This window comes from Alligator mississippiensis, chromosome 15 (genome assembly GCF_030867095.1).
Source record: "Alligator mississippiensis isolate rAllMis1 chromosome 15, rAllMis1, whole genome shotgun sequence".
Taxonomy (NCBI): domain Eukaryota; kingdom Metazoa; phylum Chordata; order Crocodylia; family Alligatoridae; genus Alligator; species Alligator mississippiensis.
Genome location: NC_081838.1, coordinates 13,200,298 through 13,218,649, shown reverse-complemented (window position 1 = coordinate 13,218,649; position 18,352 = coordinate 13,200,298). Strand labels below are relative to the sequence as shown.

The 18,352-nt window shown below is 61.6% G+C and overlaps 3 protein-coding genes across 3 annotated transcripts; 2 read left to right on the top strand and 1 right to left on the bottom strand.

Moving 5' to 3' along the window:
- Positions 1-997: 997 nt before the first annotated feature.
- Positions 998-7,099, top strand: LOC102572775 (mothers against decapentaplegic homolog 4). Its single transcript, XM_019498826.2, has 12 exons — positions 998-1,077; positions 2,773-3,018; positions 4,420-4,594; positions 4,674-4,694; positions 4,937-5,146; positions 5,233-5,358; positions 5,439-5,591; positions 5,709-5,762; positions 5,848-6,031; positions 6,121-6,289; positions 6,376-6,514; positions 6,696-7,099. The coding sequence occupies exons 2-12, from the start codon at positions 2,782-2,784 to the stop codon at positions 6,905-6,907; spliced, it is 1,680 nt and encodes a 559-aa protein (XP_019354371.1). The 5' UTR covers positions 998-1,077; positions 2,773-2,781; the 3' UTR covers positions 6,908-7,099.
- Positions 7,100-7,231: 132 nt separating this feature from the next.
- Positions 7,232-9,080, top strand: SNAPIN (SNAP associated protein). The gene is made up of 4 exons (XM_006264381.4): positions 7,232-7,731; positions 7,865-7,911; positions 8,074-8,192; positions 8,648-9,080. Exons 1-4 carry the CDS (start codon positions 7,340-7,342, stop codon positions 8,747-8,749), a joined length of 660 nt encoding a protein of 219 aa, XP_006264443.2. The 5' UTR covers positions 7,232-7,339; the 3' UTR covers positions 8,750-9,080.
- A 279-nt stretch (positions 9,081-9,359) lies between these two features.
- On the bottom strand, positions 9,360-16,651 carry ILF2 (interleukin enhancer binding factor 2). Its single transcript, XM_006264338.4, has 15 exons — positions 16,559-16,651; positions 16,246-16,302; positions 15,740-15,782; positions 14,517-14,621; positions 14,038-14,115; positions 13,706-13,808; positions 13,555-13,620; positions 13,148-13,264; positions 12,901-12,979; positions 11,998-12,085; positions 11,657-11,718; positions 11,237-11,351; positions 10,598-10,688; positions 9,849-10,018; positions 9,360-9,506 (listed from the first exon to the last, which is right to left on the bottom strand). The coding sequence occupies exons 1-14, from the start codon at positions 16,561-16,563 to the stop codon at positions 9,858-9,860; spliced, it is 1,170 nt and encodes a 389-aa protein (XP_006264400.1). The 5' UTR covers positions 16,564-16,651; the 3' UTR covers positions 9,360-9,506; positions 9,849-9,857.
- Positions 16,652-18,352: the final 1,701 nt, after the last annotated feature.

Genomic DNA, 18,352 nt, shown 5'->3' with positions numbered 1-18,352 from the left:
GTGGCTTGAGTGAGCTTCGGCGGGTTTTCCAGCCTCCCTGTTTCGAGGTTCAGGGGTTCGGGTCTGGGACGCGGGGAGGTGTTGGTGCCGGTTGGAGGCCTTAAACTCCAGCTCGGGGCTGGACGGGCCCCCAAATCGCTTCCGTTGCTGGGATCTCTCTCCACCACGAGGTGGTGCTGCCGCCGCGTCATGCAAGGGGGGGGCCCGATCCTCACCCTCGCTCCCGGCGCTTTCCGCACAGCCGCCGTCCCGAGGTTCGTCACGGAAGCACCATCTTCGCCCTTCCCAAGGCCACGTCGTGCTGCAGCCTCCGGCTTGGTCCACAGCCCTGACAGGCTTCCCACGAAAGGGAGACGGCCGCTCCGGGCTGGGGGCTTCGGTCTGCTCTCGCCTTACCTTCTCCACGCCTGCCCAGCTCCCGTCTCCCCGAGGCGCGGAGCCCTGGGCCTCGATGGGCTTCAAGTGGGCCGGGCCCGTCCAGCCCAGGGCTCGCGCGCTGCTACGGCCAGCACCTTGCCTGCACCCCGCCCGTGTCCGACCCGCGGGCAGGGCTTGTGCGTGGGCCGGCGAGTCCAGCAGCAGAGAGGAGCATCCCTCTCCGGCCTGCCCGGAGCTTGGCCCCCGAGCCCTTCCGTCGGGGAAAAACGAGCTGCTTTTCACCCCCTGGGCCGGCTCCAGGCTCCTCGCCGCCCGCCCTGTGCAGAAGCACTGCAGCGCGGTGGCGCCTGCTGATAGTTTTGCTCCCCGCAGCCGTCCCGGCCCCCAGGCCACGGGCTCTCCCCGCGGCCAAGCGGCCCCAGAGCTGCCGCGGGGCAGCAAGACGCGGCCGCCAGCGGCCCGGCCCGGCCCGGGGCAGCGCCCCCCCCGCCCTCCCCCGCCACGTGCGGCGCCGGCCCCGCCCCCCAGGTGTCAGTCTGGGGCGCCGCCGGGCCCGCCCGCCCGCCCTGGGAGCGCGGCGGCGATTGGCCGCGGGCCGCGCCGCCGCCTGTGTCGGCGCCCGCCATTGGCCGCCGGCGCCCCAGTGCCTCACGCGCTCCGGCTTCGCCTTTTGTTATTGTAGCGGCGCGGGCGGCGGAGGTGAGTGCGGGCGGCGCGGCACCCCGGGGGCACCCCGCACCCCGGGCCTGCATCCCCGGCTCCCGTGGCACCCCTGGGTCCCGCACCCCGCTGCACCCACACTCCCGGGCCTGCACTCCGCACCCCCGGGTCCTGCGGCACCCCTGGGTTCTGCACCCCACTCCCCCGAGGCGGCACCCCCGGGCCTGCACCCCTCACTCCCGGGTCCTACGGCACCCCTAGGTCCTGCACCCGGCATTCTGCTGCACCCCGCACCCCCGGGTCCTGCACCCCACGGCATCCCAGAGCGACACCCCACACCCCCGGGTCTTCCTCTCCCAGCATCCCGCACCCTGGACCTGGCTGCACCCCGCAGCCGGCCTCAGCCCTGAGCTGCAACCCCCAGCACGGACCCTGCAGCCTGGCCGGGGGCTCCAGGAGTCTCTCCCAGGCACCCCCTGGGCTGGGGGACTGCCGGTGCTGCCCTGCCCCAGCCGGACGCCCCCGCCCCCTGGAGCCCAGTCCCTCCGGCGGGGACGAGACATGGGGCCGGGCTGGTGCCAGGCTTGTGGGTGGCAGGGATGCCCGTGGAGCTCATCTCCTCCGGCAGTGACCGCAGTGGGGTCCAGCCATGAAGACACCACCGGTTTTCACCCGCCACAGGGCGAGCTGGGGGTGGGAGACACAAGGGGACACGGTGCCTCCCTGCCCAGGCACGTGGTGGCAGACAGGGCAGGACGTGGGTTGTGAGCCAGGTCCCGGCATGAGCGGGATTGGGGCTGGCAGGGCCCTGCACACTGGAAAGTGGCTGCAGACGTGGAGGGGCCGGGCGGGGACTGGCAGGGCGCCGGCGCCGCTTGAGGCTGACGGTTTGTTATGTCTGCCGCGAGCCCAAGGATGTTTCCCAGGGCTGGAGCGGGGCCGTGGCGCCTGCCCTGACTCACCGCCCTGCCCCCACCAGAGCCAGGGCCACTGCACACGGAGCACACGTGTGCACAGATACGGCACATGCATGAAGCGAGTACATGCATGCAGGCCATGCTTCCACGTAGCTCATGTCCAGGCATATGTGGAACATGGACATGGCACATGTACACAGCCAAAGCACAGGACACACATGGTGCATGTGCACAAGGCACACGTACACACAGAACACGGGAATGCACATGTGCACATACGCACATATGCACACTGCACGTAGACACACCCTGCACACACACATGCATGCTGCACATGGACACATGAAGCCTGCACAAGGCATACACACATGCATACAGCACACGGGCACAGCACTAGCGTGCACAGGCCCATGGCATGCACATGCACAAAGCACACACATGCATACAGGAACACAAAGTGTGCACATGCGTGCCATTCTTTCCTGACATGGCAGGCAGCTGTGTCACGTGTCACTGCACCACGCAGGGGTGCAGGGCCCCAGAACCCTCCTTCCCTGTCACCCCTGGCCCCCATGCTTCCCTGTGACCCACTCATGACCCCACAGTGACCTGGTGGGGTCCCGCCAGTGGGGCTGGGGCCTCATGCTGCCTCCCAGAGCCGGGAGCACTCCCTCCCCACAGCTTCTCTCGGTCCCAGCCAGGAGGGAACCCAGGAGTCCAGGTGGTTCTGGGAAGGGCCTGGGGCTGCGGGTCAGGAGTGAGGGGCACCAGCTAACCCCTGGCTCAGGGCAGGGGTAACGCTGTGGCTCACCCACAGGGTCCGGCCATGTCGCTGGCAGCGCCCAGCAGCAGCGACGCCTGCCTGAGCATCGTGCACAGCCTGCTGTGCCACCGGCAGGGCGGTGAGAACGAGACCTTCGCCAAGCGTGCCATCGAGAGCTTGGTCAAGAAGCTGAAGGAGAAGAAGGACGAGCTGGACTCACTCATCACAGCCGTCACCACCGGCGGGGCCCACCCTAGCAAGTGTGTCACCATCCAGCGCACCCTGGACGGCCGCCTGCAGGTACCCCGTGGCCTCCTGCAGCTGGGGGTACCCGGGCGACCCCATGTCTATCCCGGAGCTGGGGGGAACCCAGGTGTTCAGGCCCTGCTAGACCCCCTGCCCCGTCCCTCCCAGAGCTGGGAGGGACCCAGCCATCCGGGCCTGCTACACCCCACGTCCCTCCTGGAGCTGGGGGGAACCCATGTGTCTGGACCTGGAGGAAACCCAGGCGTCCAGGCCCTGCTAGACCCGCCATGTCCCTCCCAGAGCTGGGAGAGAACCCAGGCAGGCGTCTGGGCTCCCAGCCCCACCTTCCTGAGCTCCAACCCAGAAATGCCCCACCCCTGCCAGCACTGGCAGAAAACCCAAGCATCCCAGCTCTGGCTCTCGCTGGCCAGGCCCCGCACCCTCCCGAAGCCGGGGTGGGACCCAGGCATCCAGGCGGCAGCTGGGGGGGCCAGGGGGGCTGACGTCAGCGTCTGGGACCGAGCTCCTGGGAGCTGCATTTTTGTGGCTGAACCTGGGGGGGGCCTGGGCCACAACCCCCTCTCCCTACCCCCCTGCAGGATGGGGCCAGGCCTGGGCCAGGCGCCCACTCCCCCTGCCCCCCCCACCCCCGCCTGCTCCACTCCCCCTACCCCTCCCCCCCCATGAGTCACCGTCTGGCAGCATCAAAAGGGCTTGTTATGTCTGGAGCCTGTGGCAGCAGCAGCCAAGGCTGGGGGGGGAAGGGGGGAGAAGGGCAGCCCCTGCCCCCACCTTCTGGCTCCAGGGCCCCCGGGTTCTGCCCCTGTCCCCTCCTGTGCCCTCCAGCTGCAGCCCTGGGGGGAGGAGCTGCAGGAGCTCCCCGGCAAGGGTTGTCCTGGTGCCTGGGGTGGGGGGGTCTAGCTGGGGGCAAATTTTGGGAGGGGGGCTTCTTCCATGTGTCTCGCAGTGGGGGTGGCGGGGCATGGAGCCTGCCCTGGTGCCCAGGCTCTGCCCTCCCCCTGGACACAGACCAGCCCAGGGGGGCCCTGGAAGGGGGCACCTGCCCCCCCCCCGCAGCAGCCCCACGCTCTACTCCCCTCCCAGGGCAGGGAGAGAACCCAGGCTCCCGGCCCCCTTGCTCTGACCCCTGGGCCCCTGCCCTGGAGCCCAGATGGGACCCAAGTGTCTAGACTCCCAGCCCCTTCTCTGACTACCAGATCCCATGCCCCTTCTTGAGCTAGGGAGGGAACCCAGGCATCCAGAATCCAGGTGTCTGGGCTCTCGGCCCCTTTGCACTGACCAGCAGGCCCCTTTGTGCTGACCACCAGGCTCCCCTGGAGCCTGGATGGGACCCAGGCCTCCAGCCCCCCAGCCCCTGCTCCCACCACTAGGCCCCACTCCCCTCCCCAAGCAGGCCAGAGAGATGACCCACGCGTCCGGGCCATCCCCCCACAGGTAGCCGGGCGCAAAGGCTTCCCTCACGTGATCTACGCCCGGCTCTGGCGCTGGCCCGACCTTCACAAGAACGAGCTGCGGCACCTCAAGTGCTGCCACTTCGGCTTCGACCTCAAGTACGACAGCGTCTGCGTGAACCCCTACCACTACCAGCGCCTCGCTGCGCCAGGCGCCGGTGAGCGGGGGGGCCGGAGGCAGGGTTGCGGGGGCTACTGGGGGGGGGGCTCCCGCTCACACTGCCTTTCTCCCTGCAGGTCTGAGCATCCAGAGCGCAGGTGAGACCCCCTCCATGGGGCATGCGGGGCCGCAAGCTTCTCCCAGCAGTGCCCTGCAAGGCAGGGGGCATCAGGGCGGGGGGTCCGGACACTTGGGTTCTCTCCCCTCTTCAGAGAGGGGAGCGGGGTCTAGTGGTCGGAGCAGGGCTGGGAGCCCAGACACCTAGCTTCTTTCCTCGCCCAGGGAGGGGGCAGAGCTGGGGGGTTGGAGGAGCAGGGTGGTGACCCAAGCTCTCCCCCAGCACCCCCCGCCCGCCTGGTGAAGGAGGAGCTGCCCCATGACTGCGTGCAGATGGAGGCACCCCTGGGGGGCTGCGGAGTGCCCCCCGACCCCAAGCCCCGCGGGGCCCCCCCCAGTGAAGCCTACGGCACCCCGCTGCCCCCCCTGCGTCTACCTGAGCCCCCCTGCGCCCCCCTGAGCCTCTACCCCACGCTGCCTATGTCACCCCCAGGTGAGTACACAGGGGAAGAGGGGGTCTTTGGTGGGGGGCACTTGAGCCCCGCCCAATGGCTTCATCATATGTCTCCTCCTCCCCAGCCGTGGCCCCCGGCCCCCCTCTTCTGCGCCTGCCCCCCGGCCCCGGCCTGCTGCAAGTGGCCCCCCCAGCCCCAGTGCCCCCCCCGCACAACGGCTGCCTGCCGCATCCCCCGCCACCATGCCACAGTGAGTACCAGGTCTGGGGGTATGAGGGGGGCTTGGGGGTGCCCCCCACTCTCTCTTTTTCTCTCTGTTTGCCCCCCCAGACACGACCGCCGGTTGGACAGGGAACACGGCCACCTACACCCCCAGCCTGGGAGGGCAGCCACCGCCACAGCCCCCCCCACCGCAGCCCCCTCCGCCGCCGCCCCGGGAACGGAGCCACCCGCAGCCCCCACTGCACCACCCTAACCACTGCTGTATGTCACTGGGGGGGCATTAGGGAGGGAGAGATCCCAGCCACGCGTCCTGGTCCCCAAATGCAGCTGCTTCTGGGGTGGACCCGAGCCCTGACCCAGCCCCTTCTCTGCCCTCAGGGCCCCAGCACCACAGCACAGCGCCGTACCCACAGCCTGTCTCCAGCCACCCGGGTAAGTGCCCCCCGCTTGCGTCTGCCCCCCCCCCCCCCATGACCTCTGCACCCTGTGACCTCTGCCCCCGACCTTTGCCCTCCAGGCCCTGAGTTCTGGTGCTCCATCGCCTACTTTGAGATGGATGTGCAGGTTGGGGAGATCTTCAAGGTACCATCCAGCTGTCCCGTGGTCACCGTGGATGGCTATGTGGACCCCTCAGGTGGCGACCGCTTCTGCCTGGGGCAGCTCTCCAATGTGCACCGCACTGATGCCAGCGAGCGTGCCAGGTTGGGGCCAGCGTGGGGCCAAGTGAAGGGCAGAGTGGGGAGATTTGGGGGCCCTGGTGGGCGCAGACTGAGCCATCTGTGCCCCACAGGCTGCACATCGGCAAGGGGGTGCAGCTGGAGTGCCGGGGCGAGGGCGACGTGTGGATGCGCTGCCTGAGCGACCATGCCGTCTTCGTGCAGAGCTACTACCTGGACCGCGAGGCTGGGCGTGCACCCGGTGACGCCGTGCACAAGATCTACCCCGGCGCCTACATCAAGGTAGGGGTGCGGGAGGACCCGAGGTGCCCAGTTTGGGGCTGAGCTCGCTGTGGCCCCCCCTCCCCAGCGCTGAGTCTCGTCCCCAGGTGTTCGATCTGCGGCAGTGCCACCGGCAGATGCAGCAGCAGGCAGCCACGGCGCAGGCAGCAGCTGCTGCTCAGGCAGCTGCCGTGGCTGGCAGCATCCCAGGGCCTGGCTCCGTGGGCGGTATCGCACCGGCAGTCGGTAGGTGCCAGGGCAGCGGGAAGGGCACGGCAGCCCAGTTTACAGGGGACTGTTCCTCAGTTTGTGGGAGCATTGGGGATGCTGGAGAGCCCCAGGGGATGGTGCAGGGAGCCCAAATACAGCTCTGGCCATGGGGTGGGGGCTGGGAGAGCCGTCTCCCCAGCAGCTGTGCCGTCCCCAGGGCTCTCGGCGGCGGCCGGCATCGGAGTGGACGACCTGCGGCGCCTCTGCATCCTGCGCCTGAGCTTCGTGAAGGGCTGGGGCCCCGACTACCCGCGCCAGAGCATCACGCACACGCCATGCTGGATCGAGCTGCACCTGCACCGCGCGCTGCAGCTGCTGGACGAGGTGCTGCACACCATGCCCGTGGCCGAGCCCGCGCCTGTCAACTAGCCCCGCGCCACTGCGGGCCCCCGGGGCTTTGGCCCAATTGTACGGAAAAGCCAAATAGCGGAAAGTACCAAAAATCCTGGCAAAGCAGGGGGGGCAGGGCGGGGTTTGTGCCCCCGGGCCCCCCCGGGAAACATGACCTTCGTTTGCTCCCGGTGGCTCTTAATCGTTATTTAAATGCTCTTGTGTTTTTTCCATGTGGCTCCTGCCTGGTCCTTCCCGCCGCGGCATCTGGGGGGCCGGTCGCCCGAGTGGGTCCTGGACTGGAGCCCCCTGATGGGAGGGGACAGATTGGGGGTCCGGGCTGTGCTCAGCGCTGTACTTTGGGGGCAGGGTAGTGCAAGTATTTCCCATAAGCCTTTGCGCCAGGCTCTCCCGTGATGCTTTGCAGCAAGAGCAGAACAGCGGCTCCCGCCAGCCCTTGCGCGCGCCAAGATGGCGTCTGTCTCGGGATGTCGTTGGACTACTTTTCCCATCTGCCCTTGCGCCAGATCCAAGATGGCGCCTCCCGGGACGTTTCGGGGGACTACATTTCCCGCCAGGCCTTGCTTGCGGCCCAAGACGGCGCCTCCCGTGATGCCCCGGGCTTCGCGCGGACTCCATCCCCCACAGGCCCTTGCGGCGGCGGTGCCGCCTGACTGCGCTTCCCGGCGTGCCCCGCACGGGCGCTCCCGGCAGGCGCTGCAGGTCATGGCGGCGCTGGCGGGCCCGGGCCCGGGCGGAGCGGGGACGCCGGTGTCGGGCGCTCGGGACGTGTTCGCCGAGGGGCTGCTCCGCTTCCTGCGCCCGGCCGTGCGCCAGCTGGATGCGCACGTGCACGCAGTGCGGTGGGCGTCTCGGGGGGCAGGGCCGAGGGTTCAGCCCCGCTGGCGCTGAGCCCCGGGGTGGGGGGCGGTGGGGCTGGGGGCAGATCCTGGGGGGTCCCCAGCGCCCGCCTGTGACCTGTTGCTATGCCCGCAGGGAGAGCCAGGTGGAGCTGCGTGAGCACATCGACAGCCTGGCCACGGGTGAGCCGCGGGGGTCGGGCGGGGTCTGTCTGGGGGGTGGGGACAGTGACTCCCTCGTGGGGGTGTGCTGCAAGGACCATCCTGCCCTGGTCCTGGAGGGGCCACCCAGGGAGGGGAAGGGGGTGGTCCTTGCAGGGTGCTGCAGCGCTGCTCCTCCCCCAGAGCTGTGCCGGATCAACGAGGACCAGAAGGTCGCTCTGGACCTGGACCCGTACGTGAAGAAGCTGCTGAACGCACGGCGCCGCGTGGTGCTGGTCAACAACATCCTGCAGAATGCACAGGTAGGTGCAGGACTGGCTGCCAGGCCTCTCTGGGCAGGGCTTGGGATTAAGGTGCCAGAGAGGGACTCCCTCCTGCTGGGAGCTGGGCTGCTCTGCTCCCTTGGTGCTGGTGACAGGGCTCAGGACAACAGCTGGCATTTGCACCCCTGGGTGAATCCCCCGCAGGGGCAGGGGAACTCTAGCAGTTATGGCTTCCCCCAGAGAGGATAGTGCGGGAAGATGGAACTGAAGAGTTCTCTCCTGCCTGAACAGCACTGGTGCTGTTGGCATCCTGGGCACCGTACATGCGCCTGCCTTGCCCCAAGCTCGGTCAGTCTCTGCCAGGCCAACAGCCTCAGCACGTCCCTGTGTGAGTCAGCTTCCAGAGCTGTCTGCTCTGCCAGGCAGCCCTTGCAGGGTCAGGCTTACAGCCCGTGTAGTTCTGCCTGCCCTGATGACCATGCTCTCACCTGCAGGAGCGGCTGCGGAGACTCAATCACAGCGTAGCCAAGGAGACGGCGCGCAGGAAGGCCATGCTGGAGTCAGGGGGCTACCCGCAGGGCTCCCCCAGCAAATGATGCTGCTGGGCCCAGGCTGCCGTGCTGGACTGAGTGGATTGCAGTGGGACCTCCAGCTCATACTTACTGCCCCAAGGGCTGGTCCAGGCCCACAAGCCAATGGCTGAGGAGAGTTGGCTCCCCCCAGCTCCTGCTGACATTAGTGCCAAGGATACCTGGGCCAGCAGCAGGCAGCTCCTTGCTCTGGGGCTTGCCCGCGTGGAGGGAAGGGGAGATGGTTCTGCGTACCTGCCCCCTGGGCCAGCCGAGACAGCACACACTAACCCCAGCTCCATGTACTGCACCTCTAGGCTCCAGGTGGCACAATAAAGTGACCCCCCCCGCTTGCAAACGCTGAGTGAATAGTGCCCTGCCTGCGCCCGCGCAGCCCCAGGGGCTGGCTCTGTCCCTGCAGCAGCACCCACCACTGCAAGACCACGTGGCCCCCAGGTCCGCTTCCCCCACAAGTGGCTGCACCGCACCCATGTCACAACCCCAGGCTCCTCTAGAAAGGACTGCACACCCCGCTCCAAGTCAGCCACAGGGGCCTGAGGCCAGACCCCCAAACCCTGGCTCCTGGAACACAGAACTGTTCCAGGGCCTGCTCCTGCACCCAGATGTCAGAGCCACATAAAAGGGCAGAACTTTTTAATGTTAAACTATAAAAACCACAACAAAATACAAGTGTTGGTTGAGGTGAGGTGATGCGGTGGGATCCGATGCTCGCTGCAGGGGAGGACAGCCTGGCCTCTGTTCCTGTCCACAGGCTGGACGTGCCCTGCAAGAGAAGCAGGCAAGTGCCCATTAGGGGAGCTGCAGGGCAGGCTGGTAGCTTCCCACTGCAGGAGGGAGGTGGTGGCTTGGAGGGGATGGGGTCGTCCTGGAGCTGGTGGGAGCCCAGCCACAGCCCCAAGGGACATCCCCCTCACCACAGCACAGGACTGAAACCAGGTTACCGAGTCTTGTCTTTGCCCCCAGGACGAGAGGAACTGCAGTGGAAATGGGGTGGGTATCTAATGCTTTCATGTACAGTGGCCTGGGGAGCCACAGGAGGGAAAGCTCTGTACCCAGCACCTCCATGACAAGGCTGTACTGCACCCATGCTTCAGTCAGGCTTTACCTGGATGGTTTATTCTTGAGTCTCCATGCTTTCCTCCTCTTCTCCTGCTGCTGTCTCTTCTTGGTTCTCCTCTTCCTCTTCTCCTTCCTTCTTCTCCGGGGGCTTCTCATATGCCTTCTCAGAAGGCGTCACTATCACGCCATCCCAAGTGGACATTTCCGAAGCCAGGTCTGCAAACAGAAGCAGCGTCAGCAGGTGGTGACCCATCAGCGTGGCCCCCATTGCCACGTGCATCCTCACAGCATTCACCAGAATAGGGAACTAACAAGCACTGCCAGGAAGGAAAATAGAAGGGCATAACCTACAGAACCAGGCTTCACTCCTGCTGGCAGGGCTCGCAAGGAGGAAGCTGAGGTGGCGCCCGAGCCAGCCACACATGCTCTGGGCAGCAAGCTTTTTGTGCCTGCCCACTTCCTTCCTGCCTCAGTGGCCAGCTCGAGTCACAAGGCAGCATTTACTGCAGAGCAGCAGCCTGCACCTAGCAGGAAACTTGTACTGATCCCTGGCTGCTTGCTCAGCCTCCTGGCTTGGCCCATCGGGGACGGCCTCTTCCGCCGCATGCTTGTGTTGAGCCTCTAGCCACAAACCCTTTGCGTGGAAGGGCTCATTTCTCCATCAGTCTAGTAAAGGAGCAGTGTGCTATTGTCCCCACCCCCCAAAAAACAGGGTGTGACACTCCCAGCAACAGCCCTCAGGGTCCCTGGCACACACTGGTCCTGCCGATCAGCAGTCATGACACACTAACTTACAGCTGGCATCGCCCTCCTGTCCCAGGATCTTCCTGTAGCCTCCATGCGAGAGGATCCGGACGAGCGTCTGTGCAGTGTAACACACCATGTCCTATGAGGGGTAAGTGGGAGAATCTGTGTGCTAGAGTCCGCGCACTGGTCTGGGACAGGTCTCACACAGTGTCACGGTCAGAGGCTGTGCTGCCCCAGATGTGTGTGTGGCCAAGACTCTAACCCATCCTGCAGAGGGTGGGTCTACTCCAGCCCTGGGAGGAGGCAGTAGCCCTCTAGCACTCTCTTCAGTAGACTAGTTCGTGAATCAGAAATGAGGGGCTGTGGAAATTTCTTATTCCAAGACAGTGGGTTCCACCAGTTCCTGCCCCATCCCAGCAATCAAAGCACCCTACTCCGAACCAACTACAGCAAAAGGTGCTCACGCCCTTGCGCCACTTCAGCTAAACTAGCCAAGAGGCCATCTAAGGCACCAGGTACGTTTCATACTGTAAATACATCCCCAAAGCCCCAGCAACCCCTAGTCTGTAAGAGAGGCAGGGTACAGACTGGGGTCTAGGCAGTTTTGTAGGGGTGCAGCACTAGCAAGCTGCATTGACCCTCCCCATACTGCTGCAGGGGGACTGCACAGGCACAGGCTTTCCTCACCTGCTGTTCAAGGGTCATGACTGTGTGGACTCTGAAGTTCCCACTCTCGCAGGGATCAGTGATTCCGACAGAGCCGGGGAGGAAGAGCCCGGCAGCCAGGATCTGAAGGCAGCGCCTACAGGACAATTAGAGATTAACAACAAGCGGGTCCATTTTAGACACCACACAACCCCATATATTGGCTCGGTGGTACAAGTCCACTCTGCTGCCCCAGCAAGTCACTGTCATGTTTGGTCCCTGCGTTGGGAGCTTGGGCAAGGGTAGCAGCTAGCTAGAAGCATCTGCTTTGGCAAGTAAATGTGTCAAAAGGCTCTGAGTTCTCTCAGCCTGGAGTATGCTCAAGGTGGGAAACTCAGAGCTCTAAGCAAATCCAGAGGAAAGTTTTGGTTTCTGCAAGGTACTGTGCTGTAGCTGCCATACCTGTAAGCCACATTGAGAGCCAGGGGCTGCCTGGTGGGATTGTTCATCACAGCGTAGTGCCCCTACGGGAAAGGGGAGAAGAACGTGGTTAGATACAAGGCTTTAATTTTAGGAAAGGACAAGTTTAAGCCTCCGCAGTCCTGTGGTGGCAGAAGTTATACGTCCCAGGGTTTATTCCAGACTGGGGCTGTGTCTTTCAGACTGGAGGAATTGACATGTTCTCTCCATATCCTCCACAGAATGGAAGCGCACCCCATGCTTGGCTGCACTGGCCAGGGAAGCCCAATCAGGTGTCAATCAGACACCTATCAGCACGCTAGTCCCCTCTTCTGCACACGTACCAGCAGGTCAAGGATCCATGGAGTGAGGGGCTCGAAACCAGGGAAGCGAATTCTCAAATCCTTCAACAGTCGAATCAAGACTTTCACGCTGGAAGAAGTTTTATAAGGACAACGTTTAGAGGCTGAACAGGACTGACATGGCTGCTAAAGCATGTCCTAGTGCACTAGGAATGACCTTGCTTTTGGGGCTGGAGTGAAGACATCTCCTGATGAAGCAAGTCAAAGGGGGCTGTGTAATCACCTCCCAGAGAACCAGCAGCTCGTTTCCCACCAGCCACCCCACAAATGAACAAGAGCTGACCCTGTAGGACCACACCACTCAAGCAGCAATAAGCTCCAAGTAAGTGTGAAAGAACCAGACAAGTGAGAAGTCAACAGTGCTTGTGAGGCACAGCAGCCCAGTATTTCATAGATTTCATAGACATTAGGGCAGAAAGGGACCTCGGAAGATCTTCGAGTCCAGCCCCCTACCCCAGGGGCAGGAAGTCAGCAGGGGTCATAGGATCCCAGCAAGATAAACATCCAAATGTCTCTTGAAGGTGTTCAAAGTAGGTGCTTGAACCACCTCCAGTTGCAGTCTATTCCAGACCTTGGGGGCTCGGACAGGAAAAAAGTTCTTCCTTATGTCCAGCCTGAAACGGTCATGGAGGAGTTTGTGACCATTCGATCTAGTCATCCCTTGGGGCACTTCGGTGAACAGACGTTCCCCCAGATCCTGGTGAGCAGCCCTGATAAACTTATAGATTCTTATTTGGCTGGCTAGAAAGGAAGCCCCCACGGCACTAACAAAAGGACTGTCAGACTGAAGGATCAGGGGTTAAGCTCCAAGGGGACACCCCCACACCTCATCGCATACAGCAAAGACTATTATTTTAGTGCGACCTCAGGGCTGCCATCACTTACGTGGACTGGGAAGCATTCTCCTCAAACCAGCGAGCATGCCTGATAGCAGCCAGGGCACTCTGCAGCACTTTGATATCCACTGAAAAAGGATCCAGAAAGACAAGATTTAGGCAGTCAGAACTTTTGAAGACAACCAGCCACCCAGGAGGGTCACTGATAGGGCAGGGGGGACAGAGTTAGCACAGGCATCAGTACAGACAAACCGCACGCACGCACGCACAGAGCCAGGCTTTATGAGACATCTTACAATGCAACTCTGGGTCCAGTTTGCGGAGGTTGGGTGGCACAGTTGTAATAAGGATCTTCACTGTAGCATCAGCTGAGCTAATCTCAAAACCAGTTTCGTTGGTTAGCATGGTCAGGACTGAGGGAACAAAAAACACCACAGCTACTTCAGTGGGGTGGGAGCAGGGACACTACCAACCCCCACAGGCAACCCCAGGACACAGAGTAAAAGGGGAGTGGATGATGCCAGACTCAGCTGTGGGGCTGCAGCACTAAGCTGAAGTCTCTTCCGCGACATCAGATTTGTCCTGAAAGTAGTAGTCCTGGCCAGAGGGACTGAATCTGTCCCTGTTTACTAGGAACAGGCATGTCACTCCACTACTTGTTCTACTCATCTCCATCCCCACTGCCCACAGCAAAGGGTCCAACCTTCAGTAGGATCCTGGGCTCTTAGACTTTCCACCACTTTGTTTCCCAAGGCAGCAACTGCTTCCACTAGAGACGGAAAGAGAAAAAAAATGAAGTGAGACATTGGAGTGGTTCTGACTGCCGCACCCGATCAGGAGCAGAGGACACTTACAGGTAGGCAGGATTTTCAGGATCACCACCAAATCAGCTACATTGTGCCCTGTCGTCATGGTGCCCTTCTTGTAGGATCCCACCTGGCGGACTTCTTCAATTTGCTATTTCAAGAGAACAAGCCAAAAAAGTTAATACAAGCCAAGAGCACACAACTCAACTTCACAGCCTCCCTCGAGAGGGAGCCTCTAAGGGCAGGAGCAAAGAAACCAACGCTGTAAAACTGATCTGCCTCATCAGGACAAGGAGACACCCAACCAGACTAAGGCAGCCTCCGAAGAGCTGCACCAACCCTGCAGACCTGGCACATCTCGGCAGACAAGACTGACTCACCACTTCAAAAGTTCCTGGCGCCACTATCAAGTTGTCAATCACGTTGTTTATTTTAGTCACCAGAGACAGGATGGATGCCTGAAAAATAAGAGAGCACGCGGTGATGGCAGCAGCAAGTGACCGTTTCAACTAAAGCTGAGATACAAATGCATGCCTTTGTCTCAAAGGCTGGGAAATTATGGGATTTGGATAATCCTGAGACATGCAGAGGAACAGACAAGTCAGGAAAAACAGATTTAAAACCACTTTCCAAGCAACATAGCCCTTTTCCATCCTACAGCAGGCTGGAATTAGCACCCAGCCATGGTTCTGTCCCTTGGTCAAGTCGAGAGACATGCAAAGCTAGGTCTCCCTTTGCAGGAAGATCATTTCTGGTGTTTGTTACAAAAGAGTCTACACTGAATTAAGAGTAACCTAGCACCAGTCTGAGTTCAGGAAAGTTTTCCATAGGAAGCACATGGGAAGCAAGCTTTATTAACCTGCTCGGCTGCAGTTGGAGCCAGATCCTGGTTTCTCTTCAGCAAGGCTTCACTGAATGCCGTCTCATCAGCTGCAGGCTTCACGCGAGGGAAGGCCATCTCACACTGCAACAGGAGCAAACGTTAAAGCAGCAGCTCCACAGTGATACAAGATCTTTGGTGCAGCACTTAAGAAGAAAACAAGCTTATCCTAGTTTTCCTCTCCACTTTCCCTAGTAGCTTCCAAATACATTTTCTTGCTTACAGCCTTTTGGACACGGCAACCAGGCTGCACATTCTATTTCTACTAGGTTCAGTGGAGTAAAAAGAACTTCCCTTCCTACCCACATCTTTACCGAGGCTCCAGCATCAGGAGCAGGTCTCTGAAAACTGCACCTTAGTTACCAGAACCTGCAGCAAGGCATTTATGCATGCTCTGCACAGAAGCTTTTTTAGTTTACAAGCAACAAAATGACATAGAGAGGTAGGACTTAAAAGGTATATCTCTAATGATGGATCCAGCTGAGTACTAAAAGGCAGTAAAGCATCTGAGACCTATTAGATGACATACCGAATTTCCTAATGAGACCCTGTAGTTACTCAAACCGCTTGAATTGTTGCAATGGGAACAAAGATCCTGGCCTTGTAAGGCAAGGAAATGGTTAACCCATTTTCCCTGAGAAAGCCACACCTGTGTGTCCCTACACCAGACAGGCTCAATGAAGGAAGGAAATGAGCTCCTCCTCTTCCTCCTCTATAAGAAGACAGAGAAGAAAGTCATTCCTGTTTAGGCCACACAGAAACCAAGACCTGGAGGAAGGCCAGACTCTACTGCTCTGGGAACCTGGCTAAGGTAATGCACACTTTGGGCTACTAGCTGCAGATCTGGGAGAGGATTTTCATTTCCTGTTCCACTCTTTAACAGTGGGATAGGTTGTGATGCATGTTAGTGATAAACACCAAGGCTTTCCATACTACACGTCTTCAACCCTCTGTCAAACGCTGCATGGACACTGCCTCAAAGACCTACTTGCCTCCCGCTCACTTGAGCAGGCCAAGAATCAGACGTACATTTTTGGTTTTGAAACTCACTATTTCCTATGGCCCCACAGGATGTTCTGCTATTACATTCCCTTTCTTAAAAGAAACAAGCAACTTTTTTTACTTCAACAAAGTGTTATTTCCACTACAACCCTGCTGCTGTTTTATACAGCCGGCACCAAGCACTGCGAGAGGTTACTTACCACATAGAAGTCAAAGGGAATGTGTGGCACGAAGGGCCTGAATCTAAAAGGAAAAAGTGGGAGAAAATGGAGGTGAGTTCTCATTATATGCAAAGGACAAGAATATTCCCCCCCCCCCTGCCTGGACAAACTTTTGAGAAGCTTTAAAATGGGTGACTAGACGCATCCCTCTCCCTAGGAACCTAGGCTGGAGAAAAATCAGAACTGCCTTTGACTGGGTCAGACCACAGGCCAGGTCCAAGCTGCGCAGCCTCCCGTCAGAGGGGCAGAGAGCGGAGCTGGAAGGGAGAGCGAGCTGCATCTGACCAGCGTTTTTACCGCTGCTCTCTCGCATGCAGCCTCCAGCACTGAAGGTCTAGGAAGCTTCGCTTCTCACAGAGGTTTAGGGCAGGAACAAGCTAGAGGCTGTTGGCCCTGCAGGGCCCCCTTGGCAGCCCCTCAAAGTGGGGTCCCAGGCTAGGGAGGCAGCGCTCCCACCAGCACCCTCTAACAGAGACGGCGCTCACCCGCTGCCAGGGCCCCTGGACCCGAAGCGCCCGCCACGGCCGCGACCTCGATCACCCCTGGGAGAGAGAAGAGGCAGTGAGTCACAGCTGAGCAAGGCCCCGAGCCCCTGCCCCTACGGCCAAGCCCTCTACCCCCTTCATCCTCCCCGCGAGGCGCCCCCACCCCCCTTCAGCCCTCCCTTGCATCCCCCGCACTCACCCCCTCGACTGCAACCCCTGTAGGGCACCCCGTCCTCCTTCCCCGCCCCGCCTGCGGGGTCCTCAGCCCCTCCCCACATCCCGACCCCCCCGGGCCTCCCTAGCCGCCGCTCACCTCATGGCGCCCGCTACCCCCGAACAATGGAACCCGCCGCCGCCGCCGCCGAGAAGAAGCCGCCGGCCAGCGCTGTCCACTCCGCAACAAGCGGCCCGGCGATTGGTTCTCGCACAGCCAACCGCGGGCTGGTATTTTCGCTCGCTGTTTGGCTACTGGGTTGCTTCCCCATCTATCTCAAACGAGCCAATCGGAGAGGGAGCGCTGGGCCAGTTACAGGCCCGGGGGGCGGGAACAAGAAGGCGGCCGTTGGCGAGCGGGCCCGTGCTACTGCGCATGCGTCTTGCAGGGCGCGAGCGGGGCCGCAAGGTGGCGCGGGACGTGCGTAGAATGGGTGCTGGGTGGCAGCTCATGGGCGTCTTCGCTGCGCATGCGTGAGTGGCTGGAGGTAGCCTTATATGGAGTCATCAGAGCTCTGAATTCAAGCAGCAGAGTGGCGCAGCGGAAGCGTGCTGGGCCCATAACCCAGAGGTCGATGGATCGAAACCATCCTCTGCTAGTTGTTTCTTTTTTGCTCCTTTTGGGTTAATTAAAAAGCTGGGTAATTAATTAATTAGCTGCTTTTCATTAGTACCGCCTGCCTGCTTTTTCCTGCTGTCCTATGCAGCCTGAGGGGCCTCCCCACACCTGGGGGGGGCACATCCAGGGAGCACGTGCTCTCCCATACCAGGGAGGGGGCAGAAACAACCCACTGTCCCAGGGCCTGCCCTGCCATCCCTGGTACCCCCATTCCTGGGGGTGCTGCTGCCCCAGGGCTAGGCCTGCTCCATGCCCCTGGGCTCCGGGAGGCCCTGCCTGGGCCTTGCCACCCTTGTAGCCCCCCAGCTCTGCCCCCCAGGTCATGGTGCCCAGGCCCCTGCTCTCCTGGGGGCAATGCCCTCCCTGACTTGTTTCTCATGACTGCCCTGTCTGCCCAGAGAAAGGGTGGGCAGGGGTCTCAGGACCCTGCCCCAAAGAGGCAGCGGGTGGCAGGGACCCCCTCCCCATGTGTCAGGGCCCCCACCTACCTGCCCTGCTCTTTACCTGGGTAATGGGCCCCATTAGTGCCCCGGTCACGGGAATGCCCGATTGTGGCAATCCCATGTCCTGCACTAATGAAGCTGCAAAAGCACCTCCACTTATCCCAGCTGCCAGGGGGCGTGACCCAGCAGCTCCCCTGCGGGAAAGCGGGCTGGCAGGATGTGCCCAGGTCAAGGGTGCAAACATGTCCCCCAAGAAGCTTGCCTGGGGTCAGCCGGCAGGGCAGGATCTGGGCTGTCAGGGGTGAGTGCATGACCGGCTGCTCATGGCACCCCCCCAGTGGGGCCCGATCCTTGGCCCAGGCCGCTGGGGTCCACCCTGAGCAGAGCAAGGGAGAGGGCTGGGGGCCACCTGTCATCCCCTGACTCAGGCAGCTGGCACTTGGTGGAGTGGCATAGAGCCTGGCAACACTGGACGGGGGAACATCTTGGGGCCCGGGGGCTGTTCCAGGATAGGGCAGGATCAGGCCCCCAGCTGCTGGGATCAGGTCCAGTGTGGTTGCGGGGGCGGGTGCTGCATGCTTGGTGTTTTTCACCCATCGGTGTTTTTCCAGCTGGATCAAACCCTTTCCCCTCCCCTCGTCCCCCCCCCGCCCCGGCTGGGGCAGGCACTGCCAGTGTGGGCCATGGTGGGTACCGAGGTCCCAAGGGGCTCAGGGGGGGTCAAGTGGGATACACCTGGGAACCCCCAACCATGTGCAGAATGAGCCCACTGCTCCCGCTCCACCCCGGCCCCCCAGCTGCCTCCTAGCTGCCAGGATGAAAGGGGGGAACA

What these genes read in the sequence shown, in the direction of transcription:
- LOC102572775 (XM_019498826.2), top strand. Translation starts at nt 2,782, where the DNA reads ATGTCGCTGGCAGCGCCCAGCAGCAGCGACGCCTGCCTGAGCATCGTG. An exon ending in TCCCCCGCCACCATGCCACA is followed by an intron (nt 5,359 to 5,438) that starts GTGAGTACCAGG and finishes TTGCCCCCCCAG; the next exon opens with ACACGACCGCCGGTTGGACA. An exon ending in CGGTATCGCACCGGCAGTCG is followed by an intron (nt 6,515 to 6,695) that starts GTAGGTGCCAGG and finishes TGCCGTCCCCAG; the next exon opens with GGCTCTCGGCGGCGGCCGGC.
- SNAPIN (XM_006264381.4), top strand. Translation starts at nt 7,340, where the DNA reads ATGGCGTCTGTCTCGGGATGTCGTTGGACTACTTTTCCCATCTGCCCT. An exon ending in CATCGACAGCCTGGCCACGG is followed by an intron (nt 7,912 to 8,073) that starts GTGAGCCGCGGG and finishes CTCCTCCCCCAG; the next exon opens with AGCTGTGCCGGATCAACGAG. An exon ending in ACATCCTGCAGAATGCACAG is followed by an intron (nt 8,193 to 8,647) that starts GTAGGTGCAGGA and finishes TCTCACCTGCAG; the next exon opens with GAGCGGCTGCGGAGACTCAA.
- ILF2 (XM_006264338.4), bottom strand. An exon ending in GCTCTCAATGTGGCTTACAG is followed by an intron (nt 11,352 to 11,656) that starts GTATGGCAGCTA and finishes ATTGTCCTGTAG; the next exon opens with GCGCTGCCTTCAGATCCTGG. An exon ending in ACAGGAGGGCGATGCCAGCT is followed by an intron (nt 10,019 to 10,597) that starts GTAAGTTAGTGT and finishes TTCTGTTTGCAG; the next exon opens with ACCTGGCTTCGGAAATGTCC.